Here is an 18,378-nt window from a genome sequence, read left to right on the forward strand (position 1 = left end):
AGGAAGGACTGTCCTGGGGGGAAGGGGAAGGAGGAGGAGGTCCCTGAAAGGAAGGACTGTCCTGGGGGGAAGGAGGAGGAGGAGGGGGTCCCTGAAGGGAAGGACTGTCCTGGGAGGAAGACAGCCAAGAACGCCAGGAGGAGGCAGCGGGTGAGGCAGAGGAAGCTGGAAGCGGCGCGGACCCTGGCTGACCACGTCGTCCTGCAGACGGTGACCAACGACACGGACATCCCCCGGCTTCTGGACCACCTCCTGATGCAGCACACGGGGCGACAACTCTTCTTCCTGCTGGACGAGATGCAGAAGGTGGTGACGCCGGAAATGCAGCTGAAGTATCTGGCTGACGGACTCTACGACCTGCAGACCATCAAGGCCAAATACCTGGAGGTCCTGAGGCGAGTGGAGTCTCGCCACAAGGAAGAAGACATGGCGGACAGGAAAGAGAAAGACCCAGACAGGAGCAACAAGCAGGGAACAGAAGACGTGAAGGGAACAGAAGACGTGAAGGGAACCGAAGACGTCAAGCAGGGAACAGAAGACGTCAAGCAGGGAACAGAAGACGTCAAGCAGGGAACAGAAGACGTGAAGGGAACCGCAAACGTCAAGCAGGGAACAGAAGACGTGAAGGGAGCAGAAGACGTCAAGCAGGGAACAGAAGACGTCAAGCAGGGAACAGAAGACGTGAAGGGAACAGAAGACGTGAAGGGAACAGTGGACGTCAAGCAGGGAACCGAAGACGTCAAGCAGGGAACAGAAGACGTGAAGGGAACAGAAGACCTCAAGCGGGAAACGGAGCACGTGAAGCAGGAAACAGAACAAGTGGATAAGCAAGGAACAGAGCACGTGAAGCAGGAAACAGAACACGTGGATAAGCAAGGAACAGAGCACGTGAAGCAGGAAACAGAACAAGTGAAGCAGGAAACAGAACACGTGGATAAGCAAGGAACAGAGCACGTGAAGCAGGGAACAGAACACGTGAAGCAGGAAACAGAAGACGTAGATGAGCAAGGAACAGAGCACGTGAAGCAGGGAACAGAACACGTGAAGCAGGAAACAGAAGACGTAGATGAGCAAGGAACAAAGCACGTGAAGCAGGGAACAGAAGACGTGGATAGGCAAGGAACAGAGCACGTGAAGCAGGAGAGGGAGAGGTTGGAGGCCGTGAGGGAGATGCTGCAGAGCATGAAGAAGAGACTGAGGTACTTGTCCTCCAGACTGGGGCAGCTGGTGCCAACGGAGGGGGGCCCCGGAGTGATGCACAGGCAGGACTGGGGGAGGATGTTGGTGTCCAGTCACACTCTGCATGCTGAGGTGGAGCAGCTCTGCAACAGCGTGGATCACGGACTGAACAGCTGTCACGTGACAGACGTCTGCTACATTGAAGGTACGTCAGTACTGTGTGTCACGTGACAGACGTCTGCTACATTGAAGGTACGTCAGTACTGTGTGTCACGTGACAGATGTCTGCTACATTGAAGGTACGTCTGTACTGTGTGTCACGTGACAGATGTCTGCTACATTGAAGGTACGTCTGTACTGTGTGTCACGTGACAGATATCTGCTACACTGAAGGTACGTCAGTACTGTGTGTCACGTGACAGATATCTGCTACATTGAAGGCACGTCTGTACTGTGTGTCACGTGACAGATATCTGCTACATTGAAGGTACGTCTATACTGTGTGTCACGTGACAGATATCTGCTACATTGAAGGTACGTCTATACTGTGTGTCACGTGACAGATGTCTGTTACATTGAAGGCACGTCTGTACTGTGTTGTGGTGTGTCAGATGGGTTGTGTGTTATTGTGTGATGTTGTGTGTCCAGGTGTGTTCAGGTGTGTTCAGGTGTGTTTGGTGTGTTGCGGAGTGTCCAGTTGTGTTGGTGTAAACATTTTTAATATCAAGAAACAAGGTGCAATACAGCGTTCAGTTAATAAGACTTGAGCAACAACAAGCATGAGCTTATATCGTGCTCGTTCATATGCAACAAGCAATACATAAACGCAATGGCGAAAATACATTATTTGACAATGAAAAGAAGGTTGAAGTGCAAGACAAAACTAAACTAAACAAGAAAAAACAACAACAAAAACACCAAACCCCCCCCCCCCAAAAAACCAAACTACTATTACCGCAACTACCACTGACAACAACAACAATGAAAATTTTAATGATAATACTAATACTAACATAGTAGCAACAATAATAACACACTGGAAAGTGAACATCACCTAAGGAGTAATGCAATGGGGGAGAGAGAGAGAGAGAGAGAGAGAGAGAGAGAGAGATTACAGAGTGAAACCGGGGCCATTCATCAAAATAACTGTTCACTATAACTGCAGAGAATATTTCATTGTGAATCATTTAAGACTTGAATCTTTTTGATTGTTCAATAAAGTCTTGTACAGTCAAGAATATGTGTTCATTCGCAAGGGAACTAATAACTCGGTCACCTCGTAATAACGTATTTAAGTTTGTACTATTTGCAGGGAGAGTAGCAATTGTATTCTCTCTTATATTGTTGTAATTTGGGCAGTGTAAAAGAAAGTGTTCAACTGTCTCTGCAGGATATCCACAAGACCAATTTGTATCCAGTCGAAGATGACGATCAAACAAATCTTGGTTAAGATTACTCATATTTAAGCGAAGTCTACAATGATGAATTTGTTCTTCTCTGTTACCAATGTAATAATGTGGGGGGACGGCTGTGTCACTAGAGGAAATATATCTTTTTAACAGGCTTAAAGAATCACTACATTTTATGTTATCAGGGACACTGTTCCATAGTTTGGTTGTAGATGGAATAAATGAATCAGAGTATAAGTTGGTTTTACAATGTGGCACAGCTCTCTCAAGTGGTCTTCGTCTGTGGTAAGGATTATTATCTGAAACTAGAGGGGGTGTGAGGTCAGACAAGTAGTTTGGACAGTTACCGTGCACCATTTTGTGATATTGTATTAGTTTGTGTCTTTGTCTACGTTCCTTTAAAGAACATAAACCTGACTCTTCATGCAATTTTGTATGACTTGTTCCTTTTACTGCTCCTACTATGATTCTTATAGCTTCTAAATGAAGTGATTCTAACATGTTTGACTGAGCATCACTGCAATTATCCCACAGAATATCTGCGTAATCAAAATGAGGTAAAATAAATGATTTATACATGGTCTCTAATGCTTTTCTGTTTAATTTATATTTGTAATATTTCAAGCAAGAAATCAACATTCTTACCTTACTGGCAATACCGTTAATATGTTCCCCCCATTTACAATCATCTTGTAAAATGACGCCAAGGTGTTTATGCGTACTGACATTTTGAAGGATGTTCTCATTGAATACCAAGGGTAAGGCTTGTTGATTAACACGGATTATATTTAGCAGATCTGTTTTTCCTTCATTGAATTTTACTTTCCATCTATTTGCCCACTCCACAATTCTCTCCAAATCAGAGGTAATTATTTCTGCTCTAATATGTGGATCTGAAAGTGCTAAATATAAACTAGTGTCATCAGCAAAAAGTTTTATAACAGATTCAATATCTGTAATTATGTCATTTATATACACTAGAAAAAGCAGAGGGCCCAGTACAGATCCCTGTGGAACACCTGCAGGTACTAACTGTAAATCTGATTTTTCACCCCTTAACACTAGTCTGGAATCGTTGTGACAGATAGTCTTGAAAGAGGTCTAGTAATTTGCCACGTATACCAATGGCGTTTAACTTTAATAAAAGACCCGCGTGCCACACCCGATCAAAAGCCTTTGAAATATCAAAATATACAACTTGGGTCGGGATACCTTGGTCATAAGCACCACATAAATCATCATAAATATTTATTAATTGGTTAACAGTTGAATCACCAGGAATAAATCCAGATTGTGCATGTGTAATGATACTATTTATTGTAAGATAGTGATATACGTGTCTGTGAATACATTTTTCTAGTACTTTACCTACACAGCTTAATAATGAGATGGGACGGTAATTTGAGCACAGCTCCCTTTCACATTTTTTATGTAAAGGTGTCACATGTGCAATTTTCCAAAGCAATGGAAACCTGCCTTGATCCAAACATTTATTAAATAGTTTGGTTAGTGGTTCAGATATAATGTGGGCAGATGCAGTGAGTAATCTGTTATGTATAAGATCTGGCCCAGCTGCTTTGTTTTTGTTTAATGTTTGTAATACCTCAGTCACTTCTGGGACTGTTAAACTTAATTCAGATATTTCAGTTTCTAACATAGGGATGACTGGAAGAGTACTATTGCTAGATTCTATCGTAGACTGTTTAACAAAATATCCGTTAAATATGTTAGCTTTATCTTTATTTGTGTAGTACATCTTATCGTTAAATAATAACGGTGGTATTTCATCTGAATCGACACCCTTCTTACTCATAAACGACTTAACCAAGTGCCACCAATTTTTGTTACCAAATTGTGAAGGATCAGAAGCCTTTTTATTCAATTCTTCTATTGTACGTCCACTCATCAAGAAACCATCTTTGGATCATAATTGCTTGAAAAATTATCGACCTGTCTCTAATCTGTCATTTTTATCAAAACTGCTAGAAAAGATCATATTGTCTCAGCTCTTAGCTCATCTGGAGCAGAATGGCTTACTTAATTCCCACCAGTCAGCTTATAGACGTGGTCATAGTTGCGAAACAGCCCTTCTTAGAATAGTGAATGATTTGCTTTCGGGATTTGATGAGGATAAGATATCTGTTCTCGCTCTCTTAGATTTGTCAGCAGCTTTTGACACTATCGACCACTCTATCCTCTTGAACAGACTTAAAACTTCCTTTGGTATTCGTGACACTGCACTAGCATGGATCACGTCTTACCTGTCAGATCGTACACAGAAAGTGTGTGTAAATGGTACATACTCTAGAATATCTGCCTTGAAATATGGTGTCCCACAAGGGTCCGTCCTAGGTCCTGTTCTTTTCGTGCTGTATGCGGCTCCTGTGTCGGATGTCATCAGTCATCATGCGATGTCGCATGAGAGCTTTGCTGATGACACACAACTTTATCAGTCGGCTTCCATAGCTGAATTTAATGCACTGGTGACTCAAACACAGGAGTGCATTGCTGGCCTAAAGGACTGGATGACTCTCAACAAGCTGCAATTAAATGATGATAAGACTGAATTGATGATAACCTGTCCAAAGAAGTTTCGTCAACATCCTTCCTTTCCTGACTCTGTTCTGATCAATAGCACACCTGTTTCACTTTCTCCCTCTGTTCGCAGTCTTGGTGTAATCCTGGACCAGTCTCTTTCCTTCCAACAGCACATTTCGAATATCTGTAAAGTTGCCTATTTGGAACTGCGTAGAATCAGCTCTATCCGCCACTATCTCTCAACCGATGCAACCAAGACACTTGTATGCTCTCTGGTTCTCTCAAGATTGGATTACTGCAACTCTCTTTTGGCCGGCCTTCCCAAATACCTGTTAGACAGACTCCAACGAATTCAGAATAACGCTGCCAGACTCATTTGCAGAGCTTCTAAATTTGACCATGTTTCTCCACTCTTTCAGTCTCTCCACTGGTTGCCTGTTTCTGATCGAATAGACTATAAGCTATCCACTCTGACCTTTTCTGCAGTCAACGGATCTGGCCCCAAGTATCTTTCTGAACTCATCCATATCTATACCCCGTCTCGCCAGCTCCGTTCTTCCTCTGATACTCGACTTCTCAGGATACCTCACGTCAGAAGTAAGACCTATGGACACAGATCGTTTTCTTTTCAATCGCCAAAGACGTGGAACAAGCTCCCTGATAACCTCCGTCACTCTGATTCCCTCGCATCTTTTAAATCTCGTCTCAAAACTCACCTTTTCCCTCAGCAATAAGTTCAATTGTGGCAGGTCCACAACTACATGCATGTATATGAATGTGTATTGTGTGTGCGTGTGTTTATGTAAGTTTGTGCCTGCCTATGTGTGCGTATTTGTTAGGGTAGCTGTTAGATACACATGTATGTTAAAATGTATGTATGCAGTGTGTGTGTGTGTGTGCGTGCGTGCGTGTGTGTGTGCGCGTACGTGCGTGCGTGCGTGTGTGTGTGTGTGTGTGGTCACATTTTGGTGTGTGTATGTAACATAGATATAATGTTTTATGTTATCAAAAGCGTTTTTGTAAAGCACCTAGAGCAGATTTCTGGATAGTGTGCTATATAAGTATCCATTATTATTATTATTATTATTAAGTATTCTATTTTCCTATTTCTAACTTTTGATACTACAAAATTCCTAAACTGACGGAAACTTTGCCAGTCTCCTGGTAAATTGCTTCTTTTTGCTTTCTTGTGGAGGTCTTTACGTTGTTCAATTAAGAATAGAATTTCATCGGTCATCCATAGTGTATTACCAGAGCAGATTTTAACCTGCTTGAAAGGCATGCATGATTTAGCTATATCAAGTAAAATTTCACTAAACAGTTCTGCACTTTCATCCACAGTTTCCTTGGACAATACAATATCCCAATTGATCCCTAATAGTAAACGTTGTAATTTTTCCACATCTAACTTCTTGTAGTTATAGATAGTCCTCTTAAATGAAGTTTTTCCAGTAACTGAATTCTTTATAGAAACACAAGGAACACTGTGGTCACTACAGATGGGGGATAAGACATCAACAGATTGGATGATTTGTGGCCTTTGGGTTATTATCAAATCTAAACAAGTACTGGTAGTTTCAGTCACCCGTGTAGGTTGGTTGGTCAATTGATGCAAGTCATATAGGTTTAATATATCAAGGAAGTGCTGTGATGGTCTGTTCAAGAAGTCAGTATTAAAATCTCCAAATATTACGAACTTACTTGACGTACTGTTTGCTTTATTAATACTATCACTAATTAATTGCCAATAATTTACTGGTGAATTAGGAGGACGATAAAAAGACCCAATAAGTAAACTTGATGAAAACTCCAGTTGTGTTGTGGTATGTTACTGTGTGTCAAGGTGTGTTTGGTGTCTACAGGTGTGTTGTGGTGTGTCCAGGTGTGTTTGGTGTGTCCAGGTGTGTTTTGGTGTGTCCAGTGTCTACAGGTGTGGTGTGTCCAGGTATGTCCAGGTGTGTTGTGTTGTGTCCAGGTGTATTGTGGTGTCTACAGGTGTGTTGTGGTGTGTCCAGGTGTGTTGTGGTGTGTCCAGGTGTGTTTGGTGTCTACAGGTGTGTTGTGGTGTGTCCAGGTGTGTTGTGGTGTGTCCAGGTGTGTTTGGTGTCTACAGGTGTGTTGTGTTGTGTCCAGGTGTGTTCGGTGTGTCCAGGTGTGTTGTGGTGTGTCCAGGTGTGTTTGGTGTCTACAGGTGTGTTGTGGTGTGTCCAGGTGTGTTGTGTTGTGTCCAGGTGTGTTTGGTGTCTACAGGTGTGTTGTGGTGTGTCCAGGTGTGTTGTGTTGTGTCCAGGTGTGTTTGGTGTCTACAGGTGAGTTGTGTCCAGGTGTGTTTGGTGTCTACAGGTGTTTTGTGGTGTGTCCAGGTGTGTTTGGTGTCTACAGGTGTGTTGTGGTGTGTCCAGGTGTGTTGTGGTGTGTCCAGGTGTGTTGTGGTGTGTCCAGGTGTGTTTGGTGTCTACAGGTGTGTTGTGTTGTGTCCAGGTGTGTTTGGTGTGTCTAGGTGTGTTGTGTTGTGTCCAGGTGTGTTTGGTGTGTCCAGGTGTGTTGTGGTGTGTCCAGGTGTGTTTGGTGTGTCCAGGTGTGTTTGGTGTCTACAGGTGTGTAGTGGTGTGTCCAGGTGTGTTTGGTGTCTACAGGTGTGTTGTGTTGTGTCCAGGTGTGTTTGGTGTCTACAGGTGTGTTGTGTTGTGTCCAGGTGTGTTTGGTGTGTCTAGGTGTGTTGTGTTGTGTCCAGGTGTGTTTGGTGTGTCCAGGTGTGTTGTGGTGTGTCCAGGTGTGTTTGGTGTGTCCAGGTGTGTTTGGTGTCTACAGGTGTGTTGTGTTGTGTCCAGGTGTGTTTGGTGTCTACAGGTGTGTTGTGGTGTGTCCAGGTGTGTTGCGGTGTGTTAAGGTGTGTTTGGTGTGTCCAAGTGTGTTGTGGTGTGTCGCGGTGTGTCCATGTGTGTTTGTGTGTTTGGTGTGTCCAGTTTTGTTATGATGTGTCCACGTGTGTTTGGTGTGTCCATTTGTGTTATGGTGTGTCCACGTGTCCAGGTGTGTTTGATGTGTCCAGGTGTGTTTGATGTGTCCAGGTGTGTTTGATATGTCCAGGTATGTTTGGTGTGTCCAAGTGTGTTTGATGTGTCGAGGTATGTGTGGTGTGTCCAGGTGTGTTTGATGTGTCCAGGTGTGTTTGATATGTCCAGGTATGTTTGGTGTGTCCAAGTGTGTTTGATGTGTCCAGGTGTGTTTGATGTGTCCAGGTGTGTTTGGTCCAGGTGTGTTTGGTGTGTCCAGGTGTGTTTGGTGTGTCCGTGTGTTTGGTGTGTCCAGGTGTGTTTGGTGTGTCCAGGTGTGTTTGGTGTGTCCGTGTGTTTGGTGTGTCCAGGTGTGTTTGGTGTGTCCAGGTGTGTTTGGTGTGTCCGTGTGTTTGGTGTGTCCAGGTGTGTTTGATGTGTCCAGGTGTGTTTGATGTGTCCAGGTGTGTTTGGTGTGTCCAGGTGTGTTTGGTGTGTCCGTGTGTTTGGTGTGTCCAGGTGTGTTTGATGTGTCCAGGTGTGTTTGATGTGTCCACGTGTGTTTAGTCCAGGTGTGTTTGATGTGTCCAGGTGTGTTTTGTCCAGGTGTGTTTGATGTGTCCAGGTGTGTTTGGTCCAGGTGTGTTTGATGTGTCCAGGTGTGTTTAGTCCAGGTGTGTTTGATGTGTCCAGGTGTGTTTGGTCCAAGTGTGTTTGGTGTGTCCAGTGTGTCCGTGTGTTTGGTGTGTCCAGGTGTGTTTGGTCCAGGTGTGTTTGGTCCAGGTGTGTTTGGTGTGTCCAGGTGTGTTTGGTGTGTCCAGGTGTGTTTGATGTGTCCAGGTGTGTTTAGTCCAGGTGTGTTTGATGTGTCCAGGTGTGTTTGATGTGTCCAGGTGTGTTTGATGTGTCCGTGTGTTTGGTGTGTCCAGGTGTGTTTGATGTGTCCAGGTGTGTTTGATGTGTCCGTGTCTTTGGTGTGTCCAGGTGTGTTTGATGTGTCCAGGTGTGTTTGGTGTGTCCAGGTGTGTTTGATGTGTCCAGGTGTGTTTGGTGTGTCCAGGTGTGTTTGATGTGTCCAGGTGTGTTTGATGTGTCCAGGTGTGTTGTGGTGTGTCCAGGTGTGTTTGGTGTCTACAGGTGTGTTGTGGTGTGTCCAGGTGTGTTGTGGTGTGTCCAGGTGTGTTTGGTGTCTACAGGTGAGTTGTGTTGTGTCCAGGTGTGTTTGGTGTCTACAGGTGTTTTGTGGTGCGTCCAGGTGTGTTTGGTGTCTACAGGTGTGTTGTGGTGTGTCCAGGTGTGTTGTGGTGTGTCCAGGTGTGTTTGGTGTCTACAGGTGTGTTGTGTTGTGTCCAGGTGTGTTTGGTGTGTCCAGGTGTGTTGTGTTGTGTCCATGTGTGTTTGGTGTGTCCAGGTGTGTTGTGGTGTGTCCAGGTGTGTTTGGTGTCTACAGGTGTTTTGTGGTGTGTCCAGGTGTGTTTTGGTGTGTCCAGGTGTGTTTGGTGTCTACAGGTGTGTAGTGGTGTGTCCAGGTGTGTTTGGTGACTACAGGTGTGTTGTGTTGTGTCCAGGTGTGTTTGGTGTCTACAGGTGTGTTGTGGTGTGTCCAGGTGTGTTGCGGTGTGTTTGGTGTGTCCAAGTGTGTTGTGGTGTGTCGCGGTGTGTCCATGTGTGTTTGTGTGTTTGGTGTGTCCAGTTTTGTTATGGTGTGTCCACGTGTGTTTGGTGTGTCCATTTGTGTTATGGTGTGTCCACGTGTCCAGGTGTGTTTGATGTGTCCAGGTGTGTTTGATGTGTCCAGGTGTGTTTGATATGTCCAGGTATGTTTGGTGTGTCCAAGTGTGTTTGATGTGTCGAGGTATGTGTGGTGTGTCCAGGTGTGTTTGATGTGTCCAGGTGTGTTTGATATGTCCAGGTATGTTTGGTGTGTCCAAGTGTGTTTGATGTGTCCAGGTGTGTTTGATGTGTCCAGGTGTGTTTGGTCCAGGTGTGTTTGGTGTGTCCAGGTGTGTTTGGTGTGTTCGTGTGTTTGGTGTGTCCAGGTGTGTTTGGTGTGTCCGTGTGTTTGGTGTGTCCAGGTGTGTTTGGTGTGTCCAGGTGTGTTTGGTGTGTCCGTGTGTTTGATGTGTCCAGGTGTGTTTGATGTGTCCAGGTGTGTTTGATGTGTCCAGGTGTGTTTAGTCCAGGTGTGTTTGATGTGTCCAGGTGTGTTTTGTCCAGGTGTGTTTGATGTGTCCAGGTGTGTTTGGTCCAGGTGTGTTTGATGTGTCCAGGTGTGTTTAGTCCAGGTGTGTTTGATGTGTCCAGGTGTGTTTGGTCCAAGTGTGTTTGGTGTGTCCAGTGTGTCCGTGTGTTTGGTGTGTCCAGGTGTGTTTGGTCCAGGTGTGTTTGGTCCAGGTGTGTTTGGTGTGTCCAGGTGTGTTTGGTGTGTCCGTGTGTTTGATGTGTCCAGGTGTGTTTGATGTGTCCAGGTGTGTTTGATGTGTCCGTGTGTTTGGTGTGTCCAGGTGTGTTTGATGTGTCCAGGTGTGTTTGATGTGTCCGTGTGTTTGGTGTGTCCAGGTGTGTTTGATGTGTCCAGGTGTGTTTGGTGTGTCCAGGTGTGTTTGATGTGTCCAGGTGTGTTTGGTGTGTCCAGGTGTGTTTGATGTGTCCAGGTGTGTTTGGTGTGTCCAGGTGTGTTTGATGTGTCCGTGTGTTTGGTGTGTCCAGGTGTGTTTGATGTGTCCAGGTGTGTTTGGTGTGTCCAGGTGTGTTTGATGTGTCCAGGTGTGTTTGGTGTGTCCAGGTGTGTTTGATGTGTCCAGGTGTGTTTGATGTGTCCGTGTGTTTGGTGTGTCCAGGTGTGTTTGGTGTGTCCAGGTGTGTTTGATGTGTCCAGGTGTGTTTGATGTGTCCAGGTGTGTTTGATGTGTCCAGGTGTGTTTGATGTGTCCAGGTGTGTTTGGTGTGTCCAGGTGTGTTTGATGTGTCCAGGTGTGTTTGGTGTGTCCAGGTGTGTTTGATGTGTCCAGGTGTGTTTGATGTGTCCAGGTGTGTTTGGTGTGTCCAGGTGTGTTTGATGTGTCCAGGGATGCTGGAGGAGGCGGACAGAGCCATGAAGGGGTCACTGGGTCACTACTATCACGCCCACAACAACCTGCACTTCTTCCTCACGGACTCCCTGCTGTCCGCACTGAGGGAACGGGATCTGTCGGTGAACAGAGAGATAGACACATAGAGAGACAGAGAGAGAGAGGGGGGGGGGGAGAGACAGAGAGAGAGGGGGGAGAGGGGGAGAGAGGGAGACAGGGAGAGAGAGAGACAGAGAGACAGGGAGAGAGAGAACACTGAACACTGAAATGTTTAATGTCATTAGCTGAAAAGCTCCAGTGACATAGAATGTACTTATCAGAACGAATGGTGAGAAACAGATAAAATGGAACAGAAAGGAAAAAACAGAAATGAAACAATATGAACTAAGAAGAGATTTGCGACGGGAGAGAGAAATCGAAAACTAAATCGAAATCGAAACTTTTTTTATTGAAGGAAAAGGAATAGGCACTTATCGGCCTGTTTTCATCCTACCCTCGTAAAGAAAACGTATAAACTAATCTAGGAGATACAAGAAGACTGAAAAAAAGGGGGGGGGGGAATACACATCGCATAGCAACAACAACAAGAACAAATAAATGGTATAGAAAATACACAATTCCCCACAAAATAACACAGTATGTTTATGTGTGAAGGAGAGAGGGAAGGAGGAGGGTAAGGGAGGAAGAGATACGAAGAAGGAGAGAGAGGAAAACTGTTGAGAGAGAGAGAGAGGGAAGGAAGAAGGGAGATAGACAAGGATATTGAGAATACATCATTTGTTTATCAGTCTCATTAACGTCAAGAATTCATAGAACGTAGCTCTGACGTTATATGTTTATGATATAGTCTTTTGAAGACACTGATACTGGAGTTTATATTAAGTGTAGATGAAATAGAATTCCATAAATATCCACTAGAGTATGTGAGTCTTGTTTTATAAAGATCAATTCTTGGCCGAGGCAAGGTTATTTTATGTGTGTGACAGTGACTATTTAATGAGAAATTACTTATGAGAGAGGGTGGGGCATAACCTGATAATATTTTGAATATAAATATGGCTTTATTATATTTAAGTTTAATTTTCAATGACAATATATCAAGTTCTATGTAACCAAGGAAGATTTTAGAATAAATGATTTAAGAGCACGCCTATGAAATCTTATGAGTGGTTTTAGGATGTTATCACTCGCTGAATCCCAGACATTTGAGGCATAGTTTATATAAGATTCAATGTTGGTGTGAAAAATTTTTTTTCAAGTATGTAAATTTAAAAAAATGTTATAATTTAGAAAGTTGATATACATTTTTGGAAATAGTTTTACATAACATTGATGTGTGACCAGACCAGAGAGAGGGAGGGAGAGAGAGAGAGAAAGGGAGGGAGAGAGAGAGAAAGAGAGGGAGAGAGAGAGAGAGAGAGAGAGAGAGAGAGAGAGAGGAAAGGAAGGGGGGAGACGGAGTGAGAGAGAGAAAGAAAGAGAGACACAGACAGACAGACAGGTAGACAGATGGATGTAGACAGATTGGCAGAGAGAGTGGTGGACAGACAAAAGATAATTCCGATTTTCGTTCTTTTTAACCTGTCTGTTTCTCTTTGTCTTATTTTTTATTTATTTATTTATTATATATTTTTTATTTTATTTTAATTAATTAATTAAAGAATTTTTTTAAATTTATTTATTTATCTATTTATTTATTCATTTATTTATTTATTTATTTTTCTTCTTCTCTCAAGGCCTGACTAAACGCGTTGGGTTACGCTGCTGGTCAGGCATCTGCTTCGCAGATGTGGTGTAGCGTATATGGATTTGACCGAACGCAGTGACGCCTCCTTGAGCTACTGATACTGATACTGTGATAAGCTCACACCGTGGGCATTCTAGAATTTGTCGTGTCGTCTCTGCGTCTGTCTGTTTCTCTTTGCCTTGTCGTCTCTGCGTCTGTCTGTTTCTCTTTGCCTTGTCGTCTCTGCGTCTGTCTGTTTCTCTTTGTCTTGTCGTCTCTGCGTCTGTCTGTTTCTCTTTGTCTTGTCGTCTCTGCGTCTGTCTGTTTCTCTTTGTCTTGTCGTCTCTGCGTCTGTCTGTTTCTCTTTGCCTTGTCTCTGCGTCTGTCTGTTTCTCTTTGCCTTGTCGTCTCTGCGTCTGTCTGTTTCTCTTTGTCTTGTCGTCTCTGCGTCTGTCTGTTTCTCTTTGCCTTGTCGTCTCTGCGTCTGTCTGTTTCTCTTTGCCTTGTCGTCTCTGCGTCTGTCTGTTTCTCTTTGTCTTGTCGTCTCTGCGTCTGTCTGTTTCTCTTTGTCTTTTTCTCTGTGTCTGTCTGTTTCTCTTTGCCTTGTCGTCTCTGTGTCTGTCTGTTTCTCTTTGCCTTGTCGTCTCTGCGTCTGTTTCTCTTTGTCTTGTCGTCTCTGTGTCTGTCTGTTTCTCTTTGTCTTTTTCTCTGCGTCTGTCTGTTTCTCTTTGTCTTGTCGTCTCTGTGTCTGTCTGTTTCTCTTTGTCTTTTTCTCTGTGTCTGTCTGTTTCTCTTTGTCTTTTTCTCTGTGTCTGTCTGTTTCTCTTTGCCTTGTCGTCTCTGTGTCTGTCTGTTTCTCTTTGTCTTTTTCTCTGTGTCTGTCTGTTTCTCTTTGTCTTTTTCTCTTTGTCTGTCTGTTTCTCTTTGCCTTGTCGTCTCTGCGTCTGTCTGTTTCTCTTTGTCTTGTCGTCTCTGTGTCTGTCTGTTTCTCTTTGCCTTGTCGTCTCTGCGTCTGTCTGTTTCTCTTTGTCTTTTTCTCTGTGTCTGTCTGTTTCTCTTTGCCTTGTCGTCTCTGTGTCTGTCTGTTTCTCTTTGCCTTGTCGTCTCTGTGTCTGTCTGTTTCTCTTTGCCTTGTCGTCTCTGTGTCTGTTTCTCTTTGCCTTCGTCTCTGTGTCTGTCTGTTTCTCTTTGCCTTGTCGTCTCTGTGTCTGTCTGTTTCTCTTTGCCTTCGTCTCTGTGTCTGTCTGTTTCTCTTTGCCTTGTCGTCTCTGTGTCTGTCTGTTTCTCTTTGTCTTTTTCTCTGTGTCTGTCTGTTTCTCTTTGTCTTTTTCTCTGTGTCTGTCTGTTTCTCTTTGCCTTGTCGTCTCTGTGTCTGTCTGTTTCTCTTTGTCTTTTTCTCTGTGTCTGTCTGTTTCTCTTTGCCTTGTCTCTGTGTCTGTCTGTTTCTCTTTGCCTTGTCGTCTCTGTGTCTGTCTGTTTCTCTTTGTCTTTTTCTCTGTGTCTGTCTGTTTCTCTTTGCCTTGTCGTCTCTGTGTCTGTCTGTTTCTCTTTGCCTTGTCGTCTCTGTGTCTGTCTGTTTCTCTTTGCCTTGTCGTCTCTGTGTCTGTTTCTCTTTGTCTTGTCGTCTCTGTGTCTGTCTGTTTCTCTTTGCCTTGTCGTCTCTGCGTCTGTCTGTTTCTCTTTGCCTTGTCGTCTCTGTGTCTGTCTGTTTCTCTTTGCCTTGTCGTCTCTGTGTCTGTCTGTTTCTCTTTGCCTTGTCGTCTCTGTGTCTGTCTGTTTCTCTTTGCCTTGTCGTCTCTTTGTCTGTCTGTTTCTCTTTGTCTTTTTCTCTGCGTCTGTCTGTTTCTCTTTGTCTTCTCCTCTGCGTCTGTCTGTTTCTCTTTCTCTTCTTCTGTGTGTGTGTGTGTGTGTGTGTGTGTGTGTGTGTGTGTGTGTGTGTTGAAGGGCCCTCGTTGATGTACAGGTGTGGGTGAGCACAAACCACCCGGGGTACGCCCCAGAGGGGTTCCGGGTGGAGGAGCTGAGGGCGTGTGTCAGGTGTCCACCCGTGGTGCAGGAGGTGCTCAGTGTGGCCGCTGCCTCCGTTCAGGTGTGACGTCATCCGTTTCTCACTGTGACACATTTACTGCATCACCATCACCTTTACCTTCATTTACCTGTAACTTCTTTGTTCACCTGTAACATCTTTATTCATATCTAACATTGTCATTCACCTGCAGAATATTTATTCACCCGTTAAATCATTTTACCTGTCACGTCTTCATTCACCTGTTACATCTTCAAACACCTTAGCATCTTCATTCACCTTAACATCTTTATTCACTTAAACATCTTCATTAAACTCCTTCAATCACCTGTAATACCTTCCATCCCATCATTCTAATAAATCACCTGTAATACCTTCCATCCCATCATTGTAACATCATTCACCTGTAACACCTTCCATCCCATCATTGTAACATCATTCACCTGTAACACCTTCCATCCCATCATTGTAACATCATTCACCTGTAATACCTTCCACCCCATCATTGTAACATCATTCACCTGTAACACCTTCCATCCCATCATTGTAACATCAGTCACCTATAATACCTTCCACCCCATCATTGTAACATCATTCACCTGTAACACCTTCCATCCCATCATTGTAACATCATTCACATGTAACACCTTCCATCCCATCATTCTAATATCTTCAATCACCTGTAATACCTTCCATCCCATCATTCTAATATCTTCAATCACCTGTAATACCTTCCACCCCATCATTGTAACATCATTCACATGTAACACCTTCCATCCCATCATTCTAATATATTCAATCACCTGTAATACCTTCCATCCCATAATTGTAACATCATTCACCTGTAATACCTTCCACCCCATCATTCTAATATCTTCAATCACCTGTAATACCTTCCATCCCATCATTCTAATATCTTCAATCACCTGTAATACATTCCATCCCATCATTGTAACATCATTCACCTGTAACACCTTCCATCTCATCATTCTAATATCTTCAATCACCTGTAATACCTTCCATCCCATCATTCTAATATCTTCAATCACCTGTAATACCTTCCATCCCATCATTGTAACATCATTCACCTGTAATACCTTCCATCCCATCATTCTAATATCTTCAATCACCTGTAATACCTTCCATCCCATCATTCTAATATCTTCAATCACCTGTAATACCTTCCATCCCATCATTCTAATATATTCAATCACCTGTAATACCTTCCATCCCATCATTGTAACATTATTCACCTGTAATACCTTCCATCCCATCATTGTAACATCATTCACCTGTAACACCTTCCATCCCATCATTGTAACATCATTCACCTGTAATACCTTCCATCCCATCATTGTAACATCATTCACCTGTAATACCTTCCACCCCATCATTGTAACATCATTCACCTGTAACACCTTCCATCCCATCATTGTAACATCATTCACCTGTAATACCTTCCACCCCATCATTGTAACATCATTCACCTGTAACACCTTCCATCCCATCATTGTAACATCATTCACCTGTAACACCTTCCATCCCATCATTCTAATATCTTCAATCACCTGTAATACCTTCCATCCCATCATTCTAATATCTTCAATCACCTGTAATACCTTCCATCCCATCATTCTAATATCTTCAATCACCTGTAATACCTTCCATCCCATCATTCTAATATCTTCAATCACCTGTAATACCTTCCATCCCATCATTGTAACATCATTCACCTGTAACACCTTCCATCCCATCATTCTAATATCTTCAATCACCTGTAATACCTTCCATCCCATCATTCTAATATCTTCAATCACCTGTAATACCGTCCATCCCATAATTGTAACATCATTCACCTGTAACACCTTCCATCCCATCATTCTAATATCTTCAATCACCTGTAATACCGTCCATCCCATAATTGTAACATCATTCACCTGTAACACCTTCCATCTCATCATTCTAATATCTTCAATCACCTGTAATACCTTCCATCCCATCATTCTAATATCTTCAATCACCTGTAATACCGTCCATCCCATAATTGTAACATCATTCACCTGTAACACCTTCCATCCCATCATTCTAATATCTTCAATCACCTGTAATACCTTCCATCCCATCATTGTAACATCATTCACCTGTAATACCTTCCATCCCATCATTCTAATATCTTCAATCACCTGTAATACCTTCCATCCCATCATTGTAACATCATTCACCTGTAATACCTTCCATCCCATCATTGTAACATCATTCACCTGTAACACCTTCCATCCCATCATTGTAACATCATTCACCTGTAACACCTTCCATCCCATCATTGTAACATCATTCACCTGTAATACCTTCCACCCCATCATTGTAACATCATTCACATGTAACACCTTCCATCCCATCATTCTAATATCTTCAATCACCTGTAATACCTTCCATCCCATCATTGTAACATCAATCACCTGTAATACCTTCCATCCCATCATTCTAATATCTTCAATCACCTGTAATACCTTCCATCCCATCATTGTAACATCATTCACCTGTAATACCTTCCATCCCATCATTCTAATATCTTCAATCACCTGTAATACCTTCCATCCCATCATTGTAACATCATTCACCTGTAATACCTTCCACCCCATCATTGTAACATCATTCACCTGTAACACCTTCCATCCCATCATTCTAATATCTTCAATCACCTGTAATACCTTCCATCCCATCATTGTAACATCATTCACCTGTAATACCTTCCATCCCATCATTCTAATATCTTCAATCACCTGTAATACATTCCATCCCATCATTGTAACATCATTCACCTGTAATACCTTCCATCCCATAGTTGTAACATCATTCACATGAAACACCTTCCATCTCATCATTCTAATATCTTCAATCACCTGTAATACCTTCCATCCCATCATTCTAATATCTTCAATCACCTGTAATACCTTCCATCCCATCATTCTAATATCTTCAATCACCTGTAACACCTTCCATCCCATCATTGTAACATCATTCACATGTAATACCTTCCATCCCATCATTGTAACATTATTCACCTGTAATACCTTCCATCCCATCATTGTAACATTATTCACCTGTAATACCTTCCATCCCATCATTATAACACCAGTCACCTGTAACACCTTCCATCCCATCATTATAACATCAGTCACCTGTAATACCTTCCATCCCATCATTGTAACGTCTTCAGTCACCTGTAACACCTTCCATCCCATCATTATAACATCAGTCACCTGTAACACCTTCCATCCCATCATTGTAACATCAGTCACCTGTAATACCTTCCATCCCATCATTATAACACCAGTCACCTGTAACACCTTCCATCCCATCATTATAACATCAGTCACATGTAATACCTTCCATCCCATCATTGTAACGTCTTCAGTCACCTGTAACACCT

General features: G+C 43.2%; 1 protein-coding gene across 1 annotated transcript in view; it reads left to right on the top strand.

Annotated features, from left to right (window-relative positions):
- The window catches only part of LOC143301733 (uncharacterized), a 46,933-nt gene that overhangs the window by 16,812 nt on the left and 11,743 nt on the right, over positions 1-18,378 (top strand). The window contains exons 6-9 of the mRNA XM_076616121.1: positions 1-1,384; positions 7,048-7,071; positions 11,191-11,315; positions 14,883-15,008. The exon at positions 1-1,384 is cut by the window's left edge and continues 548 nt beyond it. Of these exons, the coding sequence (XP_076472236.1) occupies positions 1-1,384; positions 7,048-7,071; positions 11,191-11,315; positions 14,883-15,008 (1,659 nt within the window). The remainder of the gene's footprint in view (positions 1,385-7,047; positions 7,072-11,190; positions 11,316-14,882; positions 15,009-18,378) is intronic.

Source organism: Babylonia areolata, chromosome 28 (genome assembly GCF_041734735.1).
Source record: "Babylonia areolata isolate BAREFJ2019XMU chromosome 28, ASM4173473v1, whole genome shotgun sequence".
NCBI lineage: Eukaryota > Metazoa > Mollusca > Gastropoda > Neogastropoda > Buccinidae > Babylonia > Babylonia areolata.